Source organism: Anoplopoma fimbria, chromosome 14 (genome assembly GCF_027596085.1).
Source record: "Anoplopoma fimbria isolate UVic2021 breed Golden Eagle Sablefish chromosome 14, Afim_UVic_2022, whole genome shotgun sequence".
In the NCBI taxonomy this organism is placed as follows: domain Eukaryota; kingdom Metazoa; phylum Chordata; class Actinopteri; order Perciformes; family Anoplopomatidae; genus Anoplopoma; species Anoplopoma fimbria.
Genome location: NC_072462.1, coordinates 14,169,186 through 14,194,164, shown reverse-complemented (window position 1 = coordinate 14,194,164; position 24,979 = coordinate 14,169,186). Strand labels below are relative to the sequence as shown.

The following is a 24,979-nucleotide window of genomic DNA, read 5'->3' as shown; positions in this document are numbered from 1 at the left end:
ACTCCAAAGGGGTAAGAAGTAACTGTAACAATGCCACATATAATTTAACCAGACTAAAGCAAACAGTAACATGCTGTCAGAGTCTGTGTACAATGAATACAGGGACACACACCACAGAAGTATGAGTCATAACTGCTTCTAACCATAGGCCCCATAGTGTCCATACATACACTTAAGAGCCTACAGTTACACCAAAGCATACTATATATGCCACATAAAATATTATAGATTGCTTGCAAATATCACAAAAGCCATATTAGGATGAAGCAGATGGCATGCAAATTTAATGAGTGGCATTATCTTGGGAAAGAAAGATTAAAAACGAGGTGATTATGTAAATGAATGGATTTTAGAATACATTCAATACTTAATCAGTCTTTTAGCTGCAAAGTCCTGCATTAACTACTAAGCAGCAGCATCACTGATCATTATTTGACAGCTTAATCATTAAATGTTGGCAGGCTTTATTTGTTGTTTATTTAATTAACTGTTCAGGCAATGGGCTATTGTTATGGGTCTCCTTATTCGGATTCCTGCATTTTCTAATGTGCTCGAAACCTTTGGGACATTTTAGGTGTTCTCCTTGCATGCCCAGACATCATATTTGTAGCTCGTGTGTTTTGCAAGCCAGACTAAAGGCTTGAATCCTGCATTACTAGTGTGTCTAGGGTCTGCTGTGCTACTGAAATCGGTTGTCAGCACCCTCTGAGCTCTGCTAGCTAGTTAGCTACAGCTCAGCACCAGTTCCGCTGACAGCAGGCTGATGGATGTGGATGAAAAGTATAACTACTAGGTCTTTTATCAGTAAGTATGTCCAACACCCCCCACACACACACACACACACACACACACACAGCCCACTTACTCCCAACAGCCCCTTACTCCCAATAGCAATGTGTTTTACTGTACACTTTTTTATAAAATATATTATATCTCTAAACCAACCAATTATTAAATGGTAAACATCAGCATTTTATAAAACCTGGCATTGCGTTAATACAGTTTATGTCATTAGCCCTGGTTGAAACCATAAATTATACTATTCCCTTACTATTTACAGCAAAGTGTTCATGTCAGCATGTTATCGAGAAAAAACAGCACATGACCTCTGCTTGCACTTACCATGCATCCGGATGAGTCTAGCTGTCTGTCGGTCACACACTTAAAGTTCTTCTTGCAACCACCATTCTCTTTGGAGCAGTCTCGGACCGGCCCAAAGGATGCCAGTAGGTCCTCTACCGTCTCAAAGTAAGTGGACATCATGGCCTCTTCCCTGGAATGGAAAAAAGCAATGATAAAAAAAACCCCAAGAAAATACCTTTTCATATGTTTTCACAGTGTGAATAGACTGTAAATAGTTGGAAGTAATGACAAGTGAAAAGAATGCTTGAGCACCTGAACATCCCTCACCAAGGCTATGAGAGCAGTGTCTCATAACCTTGATTTCTTTAGTGCAATTTAGAAGCTTGTGCTTGTACATTATGTGACAAGCTTGTGGTATTTTTTTGGTTTCTGCCTTTCCAGCTGCAATTCATGACTTCTTGTAATGTTTGCAACTCACGTTCTATTTTGTAAAATGTACAAACACAATAACAGAGCTGTTATTGAATACATCAAAGCATTCTTTATCAATGTGGAAGGTATCCTCCGTGAGCTTGAGCTTCATTTTGTGACTGGCAATACAAAGGCGAGCCTTACTAAACCCAATACAATAGTAGTTCTCAACTGATGTACTCTTGGGCTTGTGTTGTGCTGTACTAGACGTACAGCACATTTCGAAACAGCTGTTGTAAAAGTTTCACTGGAATGATGCATGCAGGGTATCGTGCTGGTTCATGGTGGTTCATGTCTGGGACTAATCGGTGCATTGGTATTAATTGGACTTGTTTGTCATGGTGTGTTGATGGAGAGCCTAGGGAATCAGCACTCTGCATCGACTAACTCTCAGGACTCATCCAGGGCCAAGGCATCCCGGCCCGCCCTCACTGGCAATGTTAAAGGAGACAGCAGCAGGGCAAAAAAAAGGAAAAGCACAAACGGATGCATGCATACAAATTCAAACATAAACTGAGGCAATAAGAGGTAATAAAGAACATATTCCTCACTTCTCGTTTATTTAACTCGTTTATTTTATGTATGTTTCCTTTTTTTTTTTTTACTTATAGGATAGCATTATGATGACATTTTTCATTAGTGGAATTCCATGGAGGGCTAGATGTGCCAGCATTATTATGAATTCTCTATACAAATAAAAAAATATATATTCAAACAACATTTATTGCACATTTTTGTATAGAAATTATCAAAGGTTTTATAACAAGACTAAGAGTCTACAGGCATGCTAGCAGCCCTGTGAGGGTGTGCCTAGCAGTGCCTTGAAGTAAATGCTAACATCAGCGTGCTAACATGCTCGCAACGACAATGTTAACATGTCAATGTTTAGCAGGTAATGTTTATCACATGCACCATTTTCCGATGAGCGTGTTAGTGTGCTAACACTTACAATTATCACTTAACACAAGGCACAGTTAAGGCTGATGGGAATAGCATTAGTTTTGCAGGGATTTAGTCATAAACAAAGTATTGGACTGCTGTTAGCGCTAGATGAAAAATCGGGCTAACAACAAAGTGAGTTCCAAATCCTCCCGGAAGGGACTTGGCTGTGTGTGCCAATTTAATTGGCAATCCATCCAATTGTTGCTGAGACATTTCACTCAAAAACACAAATGTCAACCTTGTGATAGAGCTGTAGGGAAAGTCAGGGGATTACAAAAGTCAGTAGGCTTGATCATCTGGGGACAAAGAATGGACAGTATTTGATATATTTCAGACTAGACCAACGGGTTGGACGGACCGTCATTGCCAACATTGGTCCCAAAAGAAGTGGAGCAAATAATTAAAATGTGTTTTTAGTTTAGAATGAGATTAAGTCTGGTTAGAGATCCATTTATTGGTGTACAGCATGTGTCTGTGTGTTTGTGTGTGTGTCACTCAGCCACTGCCAGGACAACTTCTGTTTGAAATAAATCATTATAAACAAAGGGGGAATCTGCCATTTCCAAATGCTGGATCGTTATACTTTCTTTTGAGAAATGTCAGCTTGACCACTGCTGTATAGCTCAGCTGCTGTGCTCACACCTCAGGATGCTCAGCCATGCCCATACACTGAGCTCCGCATGCCTGCTGTCAGACTGAACGAAGGGGTAAGCAACCCCTGTGTTTTTCTTTGCAAAGAAACAAAAGCACTGTCTCTTGCAATGGGGCCACAGTGTGCTGTGATGGTGACTCTCCTCTACAAACAGCAACAAGATCTTGGATGATGTGAAGACAGATGCCCTGCTGAGTGAGGAGGATTTTTGGAGTATTGCCACTGTCACTGTTTTTGTGTGTCTCTTTCTATCTGTACTTAGGTGCTTATGTGTAAGGCCACTGAACCCAGAAATATACATATTGATGTTGCGGTTAGTTTGATTAAAATGTGAAAAAGTAACCTCTCTTCAAAGTGGATGTAAACCATTACAAAGTCATGTATCTTGCGATGTTTCTTCAATGAGCAAAGACGGCAAAGCAGACTCTTATTGACTCAGTATTCACTGTCAAATATTTTTTTTGTGAAAAGAATTGTATAATAACCTTGTCACTGGTTTAAGGCAAAGATGAAAGGCAAAGCATTAAAATTCATCAGAAAAGGTAGGAATGCTCTATGCACAGCATTGACAAAAAACCTTCAAAATTCAAATCTTATTAACATAAGCAGGGATGTATTGTGGGTAGATGTGGGCAGACACATACCACCCTTTTCATATAAAAAATACTTCATTTTTTATTATTTTTCAGTATCTGCCCATGTGTGATCAGAATTTGGAAAGCTTTGTAACACCTCACACTGTTTTCAGCAAGGGATTCTACATTTTACGCTTTCATGTTAGATTTTTGGCATATTAGCTCATAATTGGCACATCTCGTGTGTGAGCGGATAAGTATTAGGGCTCACAGACAGCACATAGGTACTGTCTACTTTTCCTTACAGTGCTGTGCTGATGGCAAATCACTCAATGTCTGAATATTAAAACAATGTCTACCAAATGGGTTAAGACATTCAATCCATCAGGCCAAAACGGGATAGTCTTCCATTTGATTAATGGAGTCAGGAGTTTTTTATTTGTTTGCTTTTTGTAGTCAAAATATATGGTATCCCTTTGGCCATTATTAAAGTCCACCTAATTCAATATTCCTATGGTCTATCTGATTTGAGTATTCATTCAATGTGGATATGAATGACATTAACTAAAAAGGATACCAAATGTTTTGCAATGCTTTTAATCTGTTGACCACAAGCGGGGGAATGAAGTATCAACATTATATACAATTTGAATATTTCAATCATATTAGATAGCAGCCCCTTTTTTTAAACAATAGACTGGAGAATGTTATTAAATATAGTAAAACATTTTATGATAATTTAAACATCCTCTTTTGTTCACAGCAGGCTTACTGTTTATTATCCCTAATAGAAACTGATTGTGTGGTTATGGCGGACCCAATATACATTTGTAGCATTAATGTCACCCAGTACTAAATATTGATGTAGAAATGCAACCTTTCGAAAAAAAAAGGGAATATATTACAGTTTGCTGTTTTGCTGGCCACACAAGCAGCTCTACTGTAGCCAAGAATGCCTGACCTGAGGCCAAATAAACAGCCTTTACTAAACAGGGTGGGAAATTAACTTTGTGGTCAACAAGTTATAGATGCTGGAGGATATTTCATATTCATGTATTTAATTATATTTATTCAACCTTGTTTAGGTTATTATAAGCATTTCTAGTATAGCTACAGTATATGTATACCGATGTGTGATATGTGGACTCCCTTTATTCATTTTACAAACACATAATGGATTAGCCTGAAGTGTAACATTCTGGGCAATAGTGGATTCCAGTACTTTCTAAATCCCTTTCTGTTGCAACTTTGTCCACCTGGAGAACCACCATTTGATCCCAGGCAGGCTGACAGAGGAAGTAATCCTGGGTCTACCTCTAGGTCTGGTCTTCTGTTGTTGTACACCTCCAAATGAGACAGGCCAAAGGGTCATTCTTAAATGGTAAAATCCTGAACTACCTCACCTGTCTCAATATGAAGGAGAAGGGACCTTAAACTATTGTCTTCTTTGATTTTAAAGCTTCTAACCCTATCATGCAGCGAGAGACTGGCCACCTTGTGGAGGACCAGACTGCTTTTATTCTGAGACTTATTCTTTTGATCACTAACTAATGTTCAGGTGTGTGGTTGGGACATAGACAGATTGGAAAACCAAGATCTGCCTCATGTCTCCACTCCACTACCATGGTCTGATACTGCACTTATTTGCTAAAGACCAATGTGCCTCAGACTTCAACATTGATATGTCACATTGTCACACTCAATCAGAGATCAGAGACGGAAGCCAACATCATTGAAATACAGTGGAAATGTAGCCCTATCATCACCGAAAGGGGCAAATTTAGGCATATATTAGATTTTTTAAGGCACAGAGGGCCTTAACAAATCTAATATATGCCTAAATTTGAGCCATGGGAGCTAAACACATCACAACAGCAGCTGAACTGTAAATGTATTCAACAAAGTGTGTTTAAATGGGACAAGCCTTAGGTTAAGAGCACCAAATCCAATCTGCAATTTCTGAATCATGCTTCATTTTAGGACACCTAGTTGAAATAATGAATACAGATTGAGAGTGTTGTGAAGCAATGAGTCACCGATAATCACTCTTGCTGATTGGGCCAATTATCTACTTGCGTTGATTTATCAGTATATTGTATAATCTTGTAGCAGAAACTGTAGTATTTGTGAGTATAATTTCTATAGCATCTGTTTTTCATACAGGTCGGTGAAGACTTGCCCTTTTTTTCAAACTGATCCCGATCCACTAGACCCAGAATCCCTCAAGTGTATTTGGAGGGCACTCTGCATTAAGCAGGAGGATCAATAAACAGCCACACTGTGGGATGCACTCTCCACACGCACACAGGAAGCAACAGTCACCCTGAATATTGAAAGATGCTTTGATTGTTCAACTGCTGAGTTACTGTATACAGTACCAGTCAAAAGTTTGGACACACCTTCTCATTCAATGGTTTTTCTTTATTTTTATTTTTTTCTACATTGTAGATTAATATTGAAGACATCCAAACTATGAAGGAACACATATGGAATTATGTGGTAAACAAACAAATGCTCAACAAACCAGAATATGTTTTATATTTTAGATTCTTCAAAGTAGTTGAATGAGAAGGTGTGTCCAAACTTTTGACTGCTACTGTACATGTACATACTGTTCAGTTGTGAATGTATATCCCCCCTAACACAATTGGCCTGCCCTGTAAAGTAGATGGGGCATATATGTAATTAAAAGACAATTAATTGACATAGTATTTAGGGAGGCGTAGCTGCAGGTTTATGTGCCTGAAGTAGCAAGAAACATTTTAAATTTGTATTATCCAGCATTCATGCTTCTGGTTAGGGGTAGGGGGGAAATTACAAGTCAGCACCGGTGTGGGACTGCTCTTGAATGGTTTTATTGTCCACTTTCCTCCGACTTTAGCTGATTTGGTGCTCCCTTCACATAAATGTAGGAAGAGTTGGTAGGGTGAAGGGTCAGGTTGCAATTAAGACTGATATTAATGTTAAAACAATTTATTTTCTTTTGTATGTTTTTGTAGATCGCTAACCTCCTCGCCGTCACAAAGGTATATTGCATTGTTACACTTAACATTGTTATTGTATTGTACCACAATCTTAAAAAGTCAATTCTCTGTCTCGGTCTCCCATGTCTTCTTCTTCTTCTTTTTATTTGGCAACTCAATATTTTTTGAATTAGACAGGCAACACATGGCATTCTGTGAATCTGTTCTTTCTGGCAGGCACTCAAAGCATTGACAAATGACTCCTTAATTCAGAGGAAAACACATGGTGGAAAGGTGAGGCAGACAAAAATAATGGTTTGCCTCAGCTGTGAGGTGCATGCTAACAGGCTCTTCTTCTGGATAGAGGGAATAGTGAGTCGAAGATGAAAAAACAATCAATCCAGAGATCCCTGTTGCAAGACAGTCCAGAGGGGGGGGAAATTGGGAGACAAAAGCTTAAGAAAAAAAAAGAAATAGGGACAATGGAAAGTTTTAAAATGTGCCACAATATGTTAAATAATGGCACATAGGGCTGAACGTTTTCAGCAAAGTTTGCCTCTCATTGTTTATTTGACAAGAGCATGAACCCAAAAGGTCTATTAAAGAGCAAAGAACTCTAACACGGAAATCAACAACAGAATTATAGCTGAAAATGTTTCTTTTCCAAATCATTAGCTGATCAAGATCATCTTTTTTGGCACCAAGACTCTGTTGCTTGACCCAGAAGCACATTGGTTGCATCTAAACACTGACTAATGCACTTGTTATTAATCTCCCTCTCTGCCTCTTGCTTTTCCAGATGATGAATGACCAGGCAACGCTGCCCAAAGTTAGAGCGCTGCTCCAGCATGATTACAGAGCCCGTTATTGGTCTGCCCCTGCACTTGATTAATGCTCTTGTTCCAGCTCCCCACAAATATGCTGACTCTCATCAAGCACTTTCGTCATTGAATAGAGTGCATTTTCTTTAAGCTTGCTGTAATCACTGAGGAAAAATCCAGTTGGTGGAAAAAAGCAGGTAAACCTAAGTGATGAAATAAAAACTGATACAGAACTTCTTTGAGTTGTAAAACATGTTTTGATGGAGATTTGGAGTAAGAGGAAGGGGATTTATTTACTTCATGTTTTCCTGGCTTCAACTTCTTGCAGTTGGATTGTATTATTGGCAGTGGCACATTTTGATGGTTCACTTGATCACGGTGAGTGAGGCCATTAATCACCAGCGTGGGGTGTCACCGGCTACTGAAGGTTATTAACAGTTCCTTATCGACACCAATACTAGACTTGGAGCACAGTTTTAATGTGGCTGAACTCATTATACTGTGACATTCATGAAGTGTTTGTGGACACACTGGCTTTGGTTCAACAATAAGCAGCATAAATGAAAAGCTATTATTAGAAAATATTCCAATTAAATAATGACTAAAGAGGCTCTGAGTCAGATTACTAACTCTACAAAAATGACACTTTGATGAAATAGATGTTTGAAATTTTTTGATATGTATGGTACAGGTGAAAAGTGAGTTCAAATGGTATGCCTTATAATAATGGCTGGGTGGTACAGCATATACAATGTCTCCTTGTTTCTCAGCAACCGAGGAAAAGAAAAGGGCTCTGCCTGAATACCAACACTGACACAGTTATTGATCAGTTAACCAGACCAAACACTGAACGCAGCAAAACTAGACAACATAATTTCGCTTTGCGTTCTGTTCTCAAATGAAAACCTCATAAAGTGGGTGAATGTTTACTTCGTACAAAAAGCACGGTCAAGGCAAGTGTTTACTGGAGGCTAATTCACAAACATCAGGCCATTTGTGTGAGTGTTTGGCTCTATGACCCTGCATTCACCACTCAAAGAACTGCAAAGAGACACATAATTCATCCCAATTTACTGATAAATGAATAAAGCGGGACTTTAAATGTGGTATATACAGAATATATATAGGGACTCTCTCAATTCTTAAATAATCCTGTTCATACAAACAATAATAAACGAGAGTGCTAAACTCTGCAAAAGCAGAAGCTATGCTTTCATTATTATGACCCATTTTATCCCTTTTATGTTTCCTCTGTTTAAATTACGACTTACAGTATAGTATGGCCATTCACTGGGATTAATCTTCCTCTACAGTGTCTAGCTTTAAATATCAGGGAAGTCATAAAAGTGTAAATGTAATGAGAATAAGGGGAGAAAAAATGTTGAGATACAGCTTGGCTTTAAAATCAGTTGTGCATATAGCAGCATTTTAACAATTCTTTAATAGGTAAATAGTTGAACAAGCTATTTTGGTAATCCTTAAGTCAAACAGGTTAATGCTGTGTGTCAAGAGGACATTACCAAGAAGGTTTGTAGCCAGGGAGGCACTTTGTTCTCTTTCACTCAGGTCTAACCCTCCGATATGCTCTGCACACTCACCCCTGTGGAGCAGTGCACTGAAATTTGCACGCACCGGTTAAGCCCATAAGGATGGGCACACCTCACAGCACCCTGCATAGTATCCGAAACCATAATTAATTTTCTTTCAGGGGATGGAAGAGTAACAAGGAAAAACCATGATTACCTTTGGTCAAGGTTGACCTTGATTCTGGGCAACACTGCTTAATTTGCATGACCATCAGAAACAAACGTTCTTAATATGAATGTTGTGATTCAGTGGCTGCAGAGAAATGTCAAAAAAAGAAGAGGAGGAAAAATAATTCTGGTATGAATAGTTTCCATTGATAACAGCAACAATCGAGGTCTTTGGATCTAGAGACTAACCAAAAGTAATGTTTTAATACTTTGAGCACCACAAATACTTACAATTCCATTTAACACCAGCTCAACAGCATGACTACATAAAACTACAGGGAACCAGGAAAGTATATATTGAAGTGAGTGATTTGGTAAAATGTTTTTCGCTGGTTAAGATATTGAGGTCTTTTCTTATTAAAAAAATCCTAATTGATGTGAGATCAGGTTAACGATCTCAAGAGACAAAAAACATTTCACCGGTTTCCTTTCAAGCGCCAGAGCTACAGCGCCTTTTACCACTTCCTAAATCAACATGTATATCATGACTGGCTGATAACATCAATGTCTGCATAAACACTTTGTGAAAGTGTACGAGCCAGAGACTCCATGAAATCCCACAGGACTGTGTTCCACAAAATGCTTTGGATAATGAGTTTGTTGCCTGCATTATTCATGACAATCCAACGGATCCTCCTCATGTTAAAGGAACTTATCATTAGCTAGATACAGATCATTTACTCATTATTTTAATTAAAGTGGGCTTTTAATCAGCTACACAATGTGTATTCCTTCCTTTAAAGTTGGTGTTTATTTCCTGGTGGGATGTCATTCAAAACTGTCTCTACGCAGTTCACTTCACTTCACAAATAACATTTATTTATGCAATATGTCTTGTTGCTATCTCACTTGAATTTGCCAATATTAAATTAGATATGCCTTATCTCTAGATACATCTCATACAGACACCTGCTGATGTAATTCAGGAAGTGACAACAGCAGACATGCTCACCAATGCATTGGGGGACGTTCTTCCACGATGAATAGTCTAACTAGTTAAACAAAAACTAAGTACTTGCCCGCCGCTGAAGTGCTCAATTTGCACCTCCGGTTTTAATGTTACCCAGTGATGTATTTTCAAAGCGGTGGCACTTGAGTGATAGTCAAGAAAAAGGAAATGCACAAAAGGAATAATTGCTTTGAAATAATTGCGTTTGCTCCTGTAGCTAAATGGAGAGACTTTTGTCAGAAATGTTCTGAATCTGATCAGATCAACATGTAGCAGGTGTGTGACTTTAAACTTGTGTTGCTCTAAAAACATGTTAACATGTTTCTAGCTCACAATCACTGATCACAACTCTTTTTCAAAGTGAGTGACATACCTTGACCAATTAAACTAGAGCCATACTGCATTCCCATTTACGTCAGAATAAGCAGATGTGAACAATTGCCTCGGGAGTTCTTTGCTCCTGAGGCAATTTAATCAAACCTGTGCAGAGGTGGAATAGTGCAATTGCAACAACAATTTATGTGATACACTTTAGAAATTAAAATTCAGTTTTCTGAATCACAAAAACTGGATTTTTCGGTGTCAAAAACTCCCAGACCTGAATGGAGGGCGATCTGATAAAATCTACCAAACAGGTAAAGTGAGCATGTTCTGCAAAAAATTGTTTTGATAGATTCAAATTTCCAGTGCAGTGGCTGACTCACCCATTGTCAGCATGTATGTGTGTAGTATTCCCTCTGTTATGATTGTGCACTGTTGGGTCAGTCGGGGCACCGACACTGCTCTGCTCTAGTCATGTAATCGATTCCAGGTACCTTGTAGTGGCATAAAAAAACCCCCAAAAAAACATAACTATGTTTTGTGTGATTTCAATCAGTATGGGTCAGCTGTAATCAGTTCCAAAGTACCCCCCAATCTGGGTTTACTCCACTTATGCATTTTGTGGCCATTATAAGACAATGGGACATTTCCCTAGTAGGACGTCTTAACCCATGAAGGCAGAGTTTTTTAAAATAGAGCATCTCCATGTCCAGGAAAAGTTAGTTTTTGTCCATGCTGACTCGTTGGTTTCTGTGTCATGGATGTGAGAGGATATCACTAATACCTCAGCAAGGTTTAGTTCTCAAGTTTGATCAAAATAACAGGGAATTCACAGATAGACAAATGCATTAATTCTCCTGAACTGGTGTGCTACCACTGAAGTTGCTGACCAATGAAGACTGGGATCAGTGATTCCATCTTCCAGTTACACCAGGCCCAAGGCACTGGTCATAGAGTCAAGCCACTATTTAAGATGCTTAACCACACAACAAAGGGCATAACAATACAACCCACATGTTGTGAACCGCTTTTAAAGGGTTAGGGATAGGGCAAGTACCTCTGTTATGAAAAATAAAATTATCTTGTCACACAGACCCTGGTAGAGTGAACCAAACTCAACAGCCACTAGACAAGAAAGAAATAGATATTTAAGATGATGTGTCTTTTTTAGCTAAATATATCTGCCTCTTTTATCTTTCCCATTGCAAATGGACATGCAGTATCCTACTCACCATGTAAACATTACCAAGGCATATAAATAATGGATAATAATGACAATAACAATAACTAACTTCAGTCATCTTTGGTTATTGAATTACCCATCCAGCATTACCCATCGGATTTCATCATGTCATTGTGAATCAAATAACACTTAGTTTGTTTGCAAAATATACTATGTATTTTTAGCGTTTACTGTACCATATATTTTTTAACAATTTGGCCTTTATGTTGTGCATTTAAAGAAGTGCTAAGGCCTTAGTAATTCAAGTTTAAGCCATTTTATTAATTTGTTTAGTATCAATACAAGGGAGTCTCTGAAAATATTATTCTTACAAAATATGTGATTGCAAATGCATGTTTATTTTATAAAATATCAATGTGATTAAGTTTTCACTTTTGCAAAACAACATTTCTCAGTAGGACCCCTACAGGTTCCAGCTATGGTTGGAAGGATGTGTAGTGTGCCCTGGTAGTACAATTGGGGTAAAACATTGGCTACAGATTATGAAGCAACTGCATAACCTTGAGTATCCGCACAGCGCATCAATATCATGTGCACTGTTGATTAGTGCTGATAGAGGGTGTACACTTATTTTGTGTGGTGACAGGGTGAAACAGTTGCAGTGATTCACAGGCAGACATTGTACTCGTGTATTTTAATACCATTCTTTCCATTCTACCACTCTTTTAAATTATCTGACGAATGCAACATTTTATTTGCAGCAACGGCAATCAATTTGGTTTTGAAGGGAACATCACTTCTCAGGCTGGTGTCAGTTGGATTCGATAGATGGGTGATTGTTTTAATCTGCAGCCAATGCTCTGACGCGTTTTGTGATGTTCAGCTGCACTGATGCATGCCAGCTCCTACTGGTTGGTTGGATGAAAAAATAATAACTCCTATGTTGCCAATATTTTGTTGTTACGCTCTGAGAGTGCCAAATCCATAACCTTGTTAACACTGCTTTCCTGTTTGGATTATTTTTTGGGGGATCTCTTTGTGCATAGCCCAAAGTTTTTTTGAAATAGTGCTTTGCCTGTAACTTTAGTCCCCCTAGGATTTAATTACCTGATTAAATGCTTGATTGGTATTCAGATTTTTATTTCAGAGGTCTTACAGTGTTTTAGTTATTTTTCAAAGAAAATAAAAAAAGATATACTTTTTTTGAATTCATCTTGAATTCTAACCGGTGTGACAAATAATCCACATTAAAGTTGCCTATAGCAAGAAGCATACTGCTTTATAGTGGCTACAGCCAGTTATAAAGGCAAACGTTGCACTGAGACGTTCATGTATGCCTGTTATATGCCATATGTGAATGTCATATATAGTGAACTTTTGTCCTGAAGTCAGAACACCAGCATCAATACAAAGGCTAGTGTCATGGAAACAGCTCACAATTGAAGTGTGGACGTATATAAAAAGACTTATACACTCAACAAGAAAAAGGAGCTTTAGTATTAGTATTGCTGGGCCGCTCAAGCTGTAGAGCCAGGGTTTAGAAATTCATAAACAATTAAATTATTCATACTGTATTTGTTGCAGCCTTCAAAAAAAAAAAAAAAAAAAAAAAAAAGTATCTTGGGACTTTAGGTTATCTGAACCAAACATCAAAGAAACTGTTCAACACAGTTTCTCTTTCAACACAAGTGTGGAGCTCTGAGCTGAGTCAGACTGACCTGACCTCTCCTGGATCTTCAGTAACCAGCACGTCTGTCTTACAGCTGGCGATGGGGTTGATTGACAGTTCCACTGGTGGCACCACAAAGCTCTTACTGACTGGCAGCCACAACCCTTGGCCCAGACTGTAGAATGATCTGTGTTGGCACAACCACAAGACATATCTGTCAATCAAACTGCTGTCACATTCTAACATTTTGTTATTGCACATACATTGAACAGTATGTATATACATATGCATGCAAATATATTATTGTAGGAAGGAAGGGTGTGTCGAGGGCATGTTAGATTGACAGAGGTGTTTTAATCGCTGGCATAGTGTGTAATTTCATACATTAAGGGTGATACATATCATGAGCAATATGGTCATCCTCGTATTAATTCCTTGCATTCAGGATAATGTGAATGTCCTTATAAGGTAAGTAAGTGTGTGCTTTTGATGTGAGAACAGTCTGGGACACAATTAGATGAGAGATGAATATGCTAAAAGGTTTTCAATTTATAACAAAACAATGTTTTTTTATATGATTCACCTAAAACCACATTCAACGGGAAAATGAAGTCATAGCCAATAACTCTATTAGCTATGAAGACCAGATCTACACAGTTATGTTGTAGTCAAGGGAACTAGTGAACAATGTCAAGCTTATATTGTCAGTCCTGTGTTGTGACTAATTCAATTGGTATTTGCATGTGGTGCATCGACACAGTTGGAAACAGATTTGCAGTCTCTTTTAATGTTACGTGCTCTGCAGAACAATGCTTTTTGTGACATGTCTGCTGAAGACCATTGTTCAAGATAGTGTAAAAATAATTTAGTTTTGTTAGAGATGTTTCCACCGAGTGAAGATTAATATCCTCAGGAGGACACCCTGGGGGGCCAAGACTTGTCTCATGGGAAAAGCTACACATGGTGAGGCCTTTCATATGGCACAAAACACGGCTGTGCTTTGCATCATGTGCATTAATAAATGAAACTAGGCAGGTGGGCAACAAAATTACAAACTCCCACTAAGAGACCATCCTCGCATTGGGTCACTTGTCAAAAAGCTAGAAATTACAAGTAATCAACCCTGTCATTTGACTAATACATAAAAGGTGTGGCAAATAAAAAATGTTTTTACCCTTTCTACATAATGGAAGTTCATCTACTGTTAAATATTGCCGTCATCAATCCTGTCAAACATTACTTTGTATGTACAATAACTCATTTCTGGAGTGCCAAACATCGGCATTAAAAACCTTTAACTGTTCACAATGTAGCTGCCAGTACATTAATTATAATAGGAGAATCTGAATGCATTACACTCATTCTGACCTCCCATCACTATCTGATAATTAAAACCTAAATTTGGCTTCAAAATGTTCATTATTAACACTTAAATAAATACATTGAATCTATTACATTTTCACCCACCAATCTCTAAGATCACAAGATGCTTATTTCCTCACTGTTCCTAGCATAACAAAGTGAGAGGCATCACTGGTTTCCCACAAATATCCCCATCTGTTAAACCAATCCCTGTTAGAACTGACTCTAACACTGTAAAGCTATAGAGCAATGCAGTCTTTTCTCCTAACCCCCTTTACACAGCACTGATATAGAACCCTTCCAACAGGAACCCAGTGAGGGATTACTCTTGGTTGCTGCATCTTTACTCACTTTGTCTGCTATCTGTATGAGTGTGTACATGGGTGAACGTATATGTGGTCTTCTACTGTGTGTGTGTGTGTGTGTGTGTGTGTGTGTGTGTTCATGCAGTTGTCATTTCATCTTTCTCCTCCGGACCGACACAGCGCTTCGACCAAGCGGTAGATTTATTTGCTGCCTTTGTGAATGTGTGTGTATCCAGGCGCCATAGGAGTCCCATCTCCAACATACTGTAGTGCTTTTAACTGGCACTGCACTGCTGAAAGATGAAACCTGCTTTTGTGTGGAAAAAATATTCTGCATTACCTGATTTTTAAAGAGTGGACTTATGCCAAGAAGCTTACTCTGCAAGGTCGGTGCAAAGAGCAGGAAGATTAGTGTGAAAAAATAACTTTTCCTACCAACATACTGGAGGGGTAATGAGCATGACATCAAGGTCAATTTGGACCTGAATTGATCACCAACATTTCTAAATACCCATATGCATTGATTTTCAGCCCCAAAAAGGTTTGGGTGATAGTTACACTTGAAAAAAAAAACAGAATGGAGACCCTCATCAACTTTCAAAAGAGTATGTCTTTAAGCAACGGTACAAGATTTTGGCCTCCTAAAGTGTTCTGTTTTTCAGTTTCCAATCTCAGATCCCACCAATTATAATCTGTATTTTATTGTTAAGCTTTTTATTGGTTTAAAATGTGTTTTTTAACTTATTACTTGTGAAACAATCCAGTTGTACACGTTGTCTCTCAACCAGGTGGCTACCTCCAACTATGGTCACTTCCATTCACTGGTTGCAAAAAACAAGATGGCGACGGCCAAAAATCCAAAATGCAAAACTCAATGCTTCAAATTGTGGTCGAGAAACCAATGGTTGACGCCATGATGACTATATTCTTCTTATATACCGTTTCTGCTCTTACCTTCAAATCAGACTGTAAACGAAGATCAGGGCAATGAAAAGGAAGTCTTGGTCTGGATATCCACTGTCTACACCGGAACCCCATTAACATAGCTCCTTGCCCCCAGACGGATGGGTTCCGAGTTTGCTTACTACCTAACTAAATAATTACAAAGATAATGGTCTGGTGAAAACTGTGCTACTTGCATTACACATCCAGCAATTGTGCCTTTGTCTGAAAAGTTCATGTAATGACCTAGGTCAGGTTGATCTGGACTATTTCAAAGAGGAAAAATAAAATAGAAACACTAGAGTGATTATGAATGGGTCCTTTGAGCCTTGCACTTCTTAAAAAATGTCATAGACAATGACCCCATCAAGCATGAGGCGTGTAACAGAAATTGCAGTAAAAGCATTTGAAAGGAGTTCTTTCAGGACTGCACCTTGGGCTATTTCCCAACACAAGAGACCATGGGTAAGACCTCACCCCGGCCAGAGGTGTAATTGTGTGTCCATCCAACTGCCTCAACGTGTATCTGCTCATCTGTATGCACTGTCACACACATGCACACAAACACATGCCAAGAACACCACCATCATTCCATTGTGTGTCTACAGAGTCACAGATGGCCAGCAGAAGCAGAAGTCATGCACTTAGGAGATGCACCAGAAGTGAAGGACTCACCTGAAGATCCTCTCGGGGGCCTGCTCCCCTGTAACTAGGTCATAGCCTTTCTCCAGGTTAGCGTATGGCCAAGGACTTGAGCACAGACAGGAGGGAACATCAAATCAAAGAGAGAAACATTTTGATGCCATGTTCAACTTTTATATTTAATATTTAATTCAAATGTGTTCTGAGTAAAAAAGGACGATATTGATGTTTTTTTCATTCATAAATAAATGACTCCACACTGTGTATATAATTCAGTATATCTCTGAAAATAAAATACAAGGTCAAAACTAACATTGCTTGATCATATTTGTGTTTTCATATACTCTCCGTTAGCTGTTACTCATACAAAAGTGTGAATGGAAAATTTGATCTGCTACTGGACTGAATCCAGGCGTTGACTGATGGAGTTGAATAACAATGTGGGACCTTTTAAACAAATCAATGATTGGGCAAGCCAGCTAATTGTCAAACAAGGTCAGAGTGAGAGAAGAGGCTCATTTGACTTGTTTTTCTATCCCTGTCAAGTCAATTTCTACTATTTTTTTTGTGTCGTTTCCATTTATTTATTTTTCTTTGCACGTTCACTCTTTCTCTATCTTCCCTCCCCTGCTGTTTTCTTTCATTACACACTATAACTTTCCTCCTAGCTTCTCCTCCTCCTATCTGTATTTCTGATTACCTCTTCAAAGACTACATCCTCAAGTTAAAAGAACTTACAGGTACATTTGGATGTTTTAGCTCATTAACTGCAAATTGCTTAAATTTTACATTACTGGTGACCATTTTTGAAAGCGTACAGTAAGTTATTAGATTGATTTCCTAACTCGGTTTCCATTCATTGTTATACTCTGGAGATCAACCTAAAGGGACTTGAAATTTTCTCCAGACAGCTAATCCATCACAGCGAACAATTCACCTTTATTTTATCTAAAGTTAATATTGTGCGTTAATGCAGCTGGGAGTACGGTACTGCAAAACCAGCCGTTAGGTCATTCAAGTACAAGTGAGTTTTTTTTTATATATGAGTGGGTTGAGCAGACAGGACTTACCCTTCGTTCCGACCCCAGTCGCTGCGGACACAGAGGTGTTTATGGACAGGATCAGGGGAATAACCCTCATGACAGCTGCATTCTCCTGCAATAAAGAGAACAAGGAGGGGCACAGTGGTGGATATTTATTCATCCTCAGTCAATGAATAAATTATCAAGTAAGTGACCCTGGCCTGCTCATTCATTCGAGGTGTATCAAATAAACAAAAACTGGAGTAGATTTACAGTGACGCCAGTACCATTAGCGGGGCTATTTTCTGGAATATTTTACGAAATTTAAGGCAATCATTCTCTTGGATTTTTCATCATCAAGCCATCAAGATGAACTTGTATGTTTACATTATAGATTTTTTCCCCCAGATTACTATTGGACATAAGCTTCATTGGTTAAGTCAAAGACCTGATATATTTGAACACTTTTAACATTATGACTGCATGTATTTTTTCATGTATAAAGGCCTAACAACAGAGGCCACCACCAGCCAGGACTCAAGAAAAAGAAGTGTCAACAATTTTTGTTTATTTATTTCTGCTGGCTAGAGTGACTGGGATTGTGTTGGCTCCCCGTAAATCTTATCATCCTCACTGAGGTATTTTCTGTCCTTGAGTGTTTTGTGTCGCCATGCAAGATCTCCACTAAGCTCTGCTCAGTTGGCCGGACAGCTCCCACTGCAGAACGAGCAGAGACACTCAGACAGCAGCACAGCAATTTTGTTTTGGTACAGGAGGCTGCCAATCGAGCAGCTCGGGTCAGTTCGTACCTCTCTGGCTACTGGGCTGCTGACTCAACAGCTAGATTTAAGTTTAAAACTACACATTGCTGCTATGTCATAATACATCCTATGATTGGATATCAACAGTGCCTAGTGGAATGAAATGTTGAATATTTATATATACAAACTGCCCTTCTGTATCCTATCTGTACACATATCCCTGTACTGTTAAGTTACTGCTACTCAGATAACATTAAACACACCAATGTTGGATATGCATTTTGTTTATATTATTATCAGTTTTTAATAAAGATAGAAATGCTTTAGTGTGTTGGTTGGCAAATTGAATATCCAGTATACACTGTGTGTATTGCATTTTTACGATGGATATATGCATTTGTGAAATCTTAGGTCAATGATAGCTTTACCAACTTTCTATTAGCACTGTTCCCAAAATAAAGCTACTGACTACTTTCTGTTGACCTACAGTATATGGAGGCATAACATTGGAAAAATATGTAATGGCCACCCAGGCAACACCATTCACATTTTATCACCTAGTGTTTAATAATTTACTGGTTCAGTTTATAGGCTTAAGACTCACTCACAGAGTGAAACACCACCAGTACTCAGCCATAGAGAAGCAACAAAGATGTTTTTATTTGCTTGTAGCTATTTCATGTGCCCTCGCTAAATGGGGAGCAAGCGCTCTAGAAATCATTCCACTTTTAAATGTGGACGCAAGTAAACATCAACAACATTCCAGTACTGTAGACATTTCAAATAGAAGATAAAAGAAGAGTATAAAGATTGCGGGATAATATCTCCATCCATGATGATCATTTATTTTTATTTTTTGATCAACTAAAAGTCCACCAAATTGCCCCCATCAGCAGGAGATTGTCTGTCATCTTCGAAAGCAGTTACAATCACTATATCAAAACAAAAAATGGTTAAGATTTGGATAGACTTTGGTTAGGGTTTGGGAAATATCGTGATATTTGTTATGGAAAGGTGACCTTTGTTGTCATGGTTACAATAACTTGGTAAAGGTGAGGGATGTCCATGGCTATGGGTAACGGAAATCAACTTTGAATGTCGTTTTTAAATGGGAAACAACAGCCATCTCTTTTGTTGAAGTCAGACATTTTATAGCCCCACACTGTAAATTATTTTGGCTGTTTCCACAGTAACATTGCTGTATTCTCAACAGTTTCGTTCTGTATAAGTTGTGTCCAATATGTTACCGAAGACTACCAAAGACAGACAATGCATTCTGGGAAGTAAGTAACTGTAAATCTAAATACAGTGATATTAAATGACTGCGAAAAACAACCGTCCTACATCTCCAAATGAAAGAGTGTCCGTGAGTTGTGCAAAATGTTTGCAAGTTTTAACATCAGAGCTTGGAACATTTCCCTTATGACTTTCACTCTAGGCTGAAGGTGGTTAATATTTATAGGGAATTATGCTATGTTTTATTCAATCAATGGCTAGTTATTCTTTACTAACAGCAGAATAAGTCAATTTGACAACTAACATCTTACAGTGCACCCATCCGCCCCGACGTCTTCCCTCTGCAGACTCTATGGCTCTATAACAATGTCACACTACGTCCTCTTTTGCTCCTGAGAGCAACAAAGATTCATAATTCATATTTCAGATAGAGAGCTTTGTCACTTAAGTGTAAACATATTGCGTTTTTGGGGCATTTGCTGAAACGATTGATGCTGTCGTTTGTCTCGGGGAGGCATTCTCCTTTTAGTTCACAGTCCAAGGCTCACAAACATGTATTCTCTTCATGTTGCTAAAACACACATACACACACACCTCCATTTCCAAATGCTACTCGTTGCATACACATTTAACCTAGTTAAAGTACTTTTTTTCCTGACTGCCTTAGGCACTGCTTAATAAAATCCATCTTGCGCATGTGCAGTCAGGTGGCATGTCACCAGTTACATGCTGGAGAGGTTCTAAGCAGGAATGTTTCTCTCTCTTTCCTTTCCCCTTTTCAGTCTGCCAGAGGCTAGAATTGGCTTTTTCATTAGTAGTCTGTAAGTTTTTAGGCTAACAATAGCACCTCAACTTGAGATGTATTTCTTACATATGCAATGGGAAAGAATTACATGGCAAACTCCCATTTGCTGGTAAAAATGCCTGACTGCACTTGTGATTAATTGGAGAGGGGATATGGGAGTCGGCTGCATCCAGGAGCACAACTGACAAGTAAATGTGCCTTCTGCTGACAACTATTATACTCAGCTTGTGCTTGGTTCGAGAGGAAACATCTAATATGACATGGCCAACATATTTCATAATATAAAAAGCAAATCAGTACCTCAATTACCAGTGTTTCTTTGCTGCATGCTACACTTGCATTCTGTCATGTTATGCATAGCCTAGACGACCAAACGCCTGTTTGTATTTGGACATATTATTGGATGTTTTCAATGTCGACATGAAGCTTAATTTCTTATTCAAATAGAATAAAATAGTGCTTTGTATGTCTCATCACATAGAATGCAATAAGATGACCATACCCTGCAGTATTGTTATACAGTATCAACTCGTAGTACTTTTTAAAAGTGGAAACCCAGTGAACTGAAATCTTGATCAAAAGCAGAAAGCAAACCTGTCCCCTCCTGTTTCGTCTTGGCTCCTGTAAAGTTGCGGTAGTATAAAATGGTCAAATCCCTTTTGAAAATATACAATCCTATATTTGATTATTAATAATCCAATGGGATTTTGCAAAATACAACAGGGTTATTCACAGTGACAGATTGCGCTCATGTCCTGAATTATATATTGGAGAAGTTGGTCTTTGTGCAATTCAGAATTGGAAGCGTGGATAACTGATTTAGATATGTAGCTCACACATAAGAACATACTGTATATAATGTACAGCCATATATGTGTGAAGGCCCGGAGGCTGCAGAACGACACATTCACTTAGTGTTTTCCACATTGCCTCAAATGGGGCACATCAGCACGGAAGCACAGTGTAATCTAAGAAACACCTTGCAAGTAATCAGAGGACTGTGTCTCTTTCCTTTATGCAAATGCCTTTGAGGGAAGATCAAGCAATTAATGAGAAGAGATATATCTGGCTGATTACACATTCCGCTGGATTAACTAACCTTTAGACAACTTGCAATAATCAGTTTTGTGCAGCAGTTTCTCTGCCTCTGAAAACTGCGAGCTCAAAGGCGGTAGACAAAAGGTGAGTGTACAGAAAAAACAATGGGAAGAGGAGGAGCTGAGCTGAATTAGTTAATAAAAAACGGTCTCTTAAAAAGATAAAGCTAGCAGTAAAACACCTCGCAAGGAGGAGATGGGGAGTTAAGATTGTGTGGTCATTAAATTTGGACTTCACTGAGCTGCTAATGCGCTATGGCAACTGCACTCATTTTTTCATTTACAGTGTGCATTTGGCTGGACTTAAGTTGGGATTCTAGGGAGACATGAGCCTTATCAGTGCCATCCATCTGCTATGTTTCGAGTTGAGTTGCTGATGTGGTGGCTCATTGATTTATTTATTTTATACAAGCTGTGTTTTCAGTGTGCTTCTATATAGTTCTATTTTGTAATATCTTAGGAATCCATTGAATGGCTCCAATTGCATTCATTTTGCATACTTCTTGCATCTCAAACCACAGCTTGACAACTTTCTTTGCAAAGGTGCACCTTGTTCTTCTCTCAACCCAATCAGAGCAGACTCCACAAAAATGGAAAGTAGAAACATAAAAAGGGCATTATATGTCACATCTTATTAAATATATACAAATGTGGTTAAATCCAACATTGTTTTCGTTGATTTCAATACATTTATCAATAAGTACCTAATAACAAGTGCAATAATATATCTTCCTATACAGTTGTGGCCTGATGCTGCCTCCCTAACTAGATGGCTATATTTAGATGGCTAAATCTTCTGATGGAGCTGACACAGAGGTTAGTGCCCTATCAGGAGCCATTCTAATAGGTAAAAACATCTCAGTCTGAAGGAAAAGAGAGAGTGGTGTTTGGCAAGGCGGTTCAATGCAGTCCAACACCACTTTTGTATCAGAGTAGTTCTGAAAAACATCTGGCAGGTGAGCCTTTAACCATTCTTCAGACATCCAAATGCCCACATCTTGGAGAACAAAGGAAAGAAAGTCAGCCCATGCAGTGATGATGCAGCTCACAGCATCAGATCCAACAAAAAGATAGGTCATGCACAAAAATAATTCATCTATGGGTTGTAGACTGTAAAAAGAAGAAGATACAACTAAATTTTAGATACCATTTTTGCCTTATTACACAGACAAACTATAACTGATGGTGATGAAATACTTTGATAAAAATCCAGCAAACAATTTTGAAGAGAAAAAAAGAAAAGAAAAAAAAAAGTCCACGTTCAGCTGGTGTTTGAGGCTTGATTAGGTCTGTACTCTGAGAATGTTGGCTGCAGACTCCTTTGTGATCGTTATGTGAAAGATATTCAATAGCCACTTTTTATGCAGTTCCTTGACTTCATAAAATGTTTGGAAACTGACATTTCCCTGTAATATGAAAAATTCTGCCGTGCATAGAGGCTGTTCAGTGATGCCAAAGGTTTGACTGGCTGATTAAACCATGTTGGTGGTCTAATTTAGAGCCAATCACCTCAGATTGGAAATGGCTTTTTGATGACAACAATTATCCAACTGTTCTCAGCCAGTCTCTTGCTTGTTACATTTCAGCTAGGTTTCTACACGGACACGCAATGATACTGCAAATGGGAATAAACACCAATATTAGATTGACAATAAAATTTGCCATCATTATGTCACCATTGTGTTCTCATTTTCAACTCCCTTCCTTTGCTCTTACTGTAACCATCCTTATGTTATAAAACAAAAAGAGCCAAAATGTAAAGGAGTTAAAGTGGCATTAGTTCAGAACATAAATCTCCTCACTCTGTCATCTGTATAAATGGTAAATGGACTGTACTTGTATAGCGCCTTTTTAGTCTTACGACCCACTCAAAGCGCTTTTACACTACATATCTATCATCATTCACCCATTCACATCCCTGGCAGGGGCTACCATGCAAGGTGCCACCTGCCCATCAGGACTCTAACTAACATTCATACACTGCAGGAACAGCCTGCGGGAGCAATTTGGGGTTAAGTCTCTTGCCCAAGGACACATCGACATGGACTGCCGGAGGTGGGGATCGAACCGCCAATCATCTGATCGGAGGACGACCCTGGTGTCTATAGCAAATACGTTATTTTACAAATTACGTGTTTCAATATAATGATTTCCAATTCCTCACTGTGGCTGTTTGGATGATTTTTACATTTCAAGGGTCATGGTACCAGGACATAAAAGAGTTATTTTTGTCCTGATGCAAATGTACACTTGTTATAACAATTCCAGTGCCCTAATTCTCCCCACATACCTCTGGCAGACTTAACATAAGTGTTTTCCCTTTGTTTCTAGGAGTATGTGTGTGCACATGCATGTACTGTAAGCTTTGAGTGAATTAGAATTAAGCCTTTATTAGTCCCACAATGGGGAAATTATTTCTCTGCATTTAACCCATCCCGGAGGAGCAGTGGGCTGCAATGAAGCGCCCGGGGAGCAACTTGGGGTTAGGTGTCTAGGCATGTTGCCGGTAGAGGGGTTTGAACCACCAACCTTGTGGTTACGGGACAAGCTCTCTACCTCATGTGCCACAGCCGCCCCCAAAAGGATAAAGCTGGTCTATATGTTTACAGTCCAGCAGTTTCCATTCCAATTAGGTGAGGTTGGTGGAGCCAAGGAGTCATCATTTTAAATGAGGAAAACAAAGGCAGCTAAGGGGGTTCCTGTGTCTTTATGAGGTTAGTTATAATGATAGATGGAAAGGTTGTGGAGGCAATCAATTCCCCTTGAGTAGGGCTTATAACTACGAGAGATAGGACATGCTGATTGATGAAGAAATTAACTCATAATAATAAAGTGTTAGCTTGAGTCATCACATTATCATAGCTCAAAGTACTTCATATTCTTTTTAATATTAAAATCACCTCATATAGGCAGCAATATTAGTATACATGCAATGCAAATATAACATTTATGGATGCATTGAATTTTCAACTCGTTTACAGAGACTTTTTATTACATTCTCAGTATCAAGCTGTGATTACGTCATCCGTTGCTACAAAGACGATCTATTGTCAAAGTCCAACTGTAGTCAGCAAGATCCCATGCAGCCATCAGGCAATAGAAGCAGTTGCATCGTGCCAATCATCCACTAACCTCCACGTGAGCAGGTGAGTCAGAGGATGAAGGAGAGGTCAGGGAGGATTGATTATCCAGGCACAGTGATACTGTGACTAGTAGTCACAGTGGCAGTCAACTAGCGTGAAATTGAAGCAGGATGACTTTGGGAAACGATAAGCGCTAAAAGTGTGATGGTCGAAGTCGTTGTGTAGGTTTGGGCAAAACTGATGGATGTAATTGTGTCAAATGTGTGGATTTTATGTTCCCTCGTGAAAGGTGGGAATCTTTAGATCAGGGGTGTCCAAACTACGGCCATTTTTAATTGGCC

The 24,979-nt window shown here is 38.8% G+C and overlaps 1 protein-coding gene across 1 annotated transcript in view; it reads right to left on the bottom strand.

Annotated features, from left to right (window-relative positions):
- The window catches only part of LOC129102063 (astrotactin-2-like), a 238,733-nt gene that overhangs the window by 92,865 nt on the left and 120,889 nt on the right, over positions 1 to 24,979 (bottom strand). Inside the window, 4 exon segments of the mRNA XM_054612005.1 lie at positions 1,123 to 1,273; positions 13,433 to 13,570; positions 16,668 to 16,742; positions 17,705 to 17,789. Coding sequence (XP_054467980.1) covers positions 1,123 to 1,273; positions 13,433 to 13,570; positions 16,668 to 16,742; positions 17,705 to 17,789 — 449 coding nt within the window.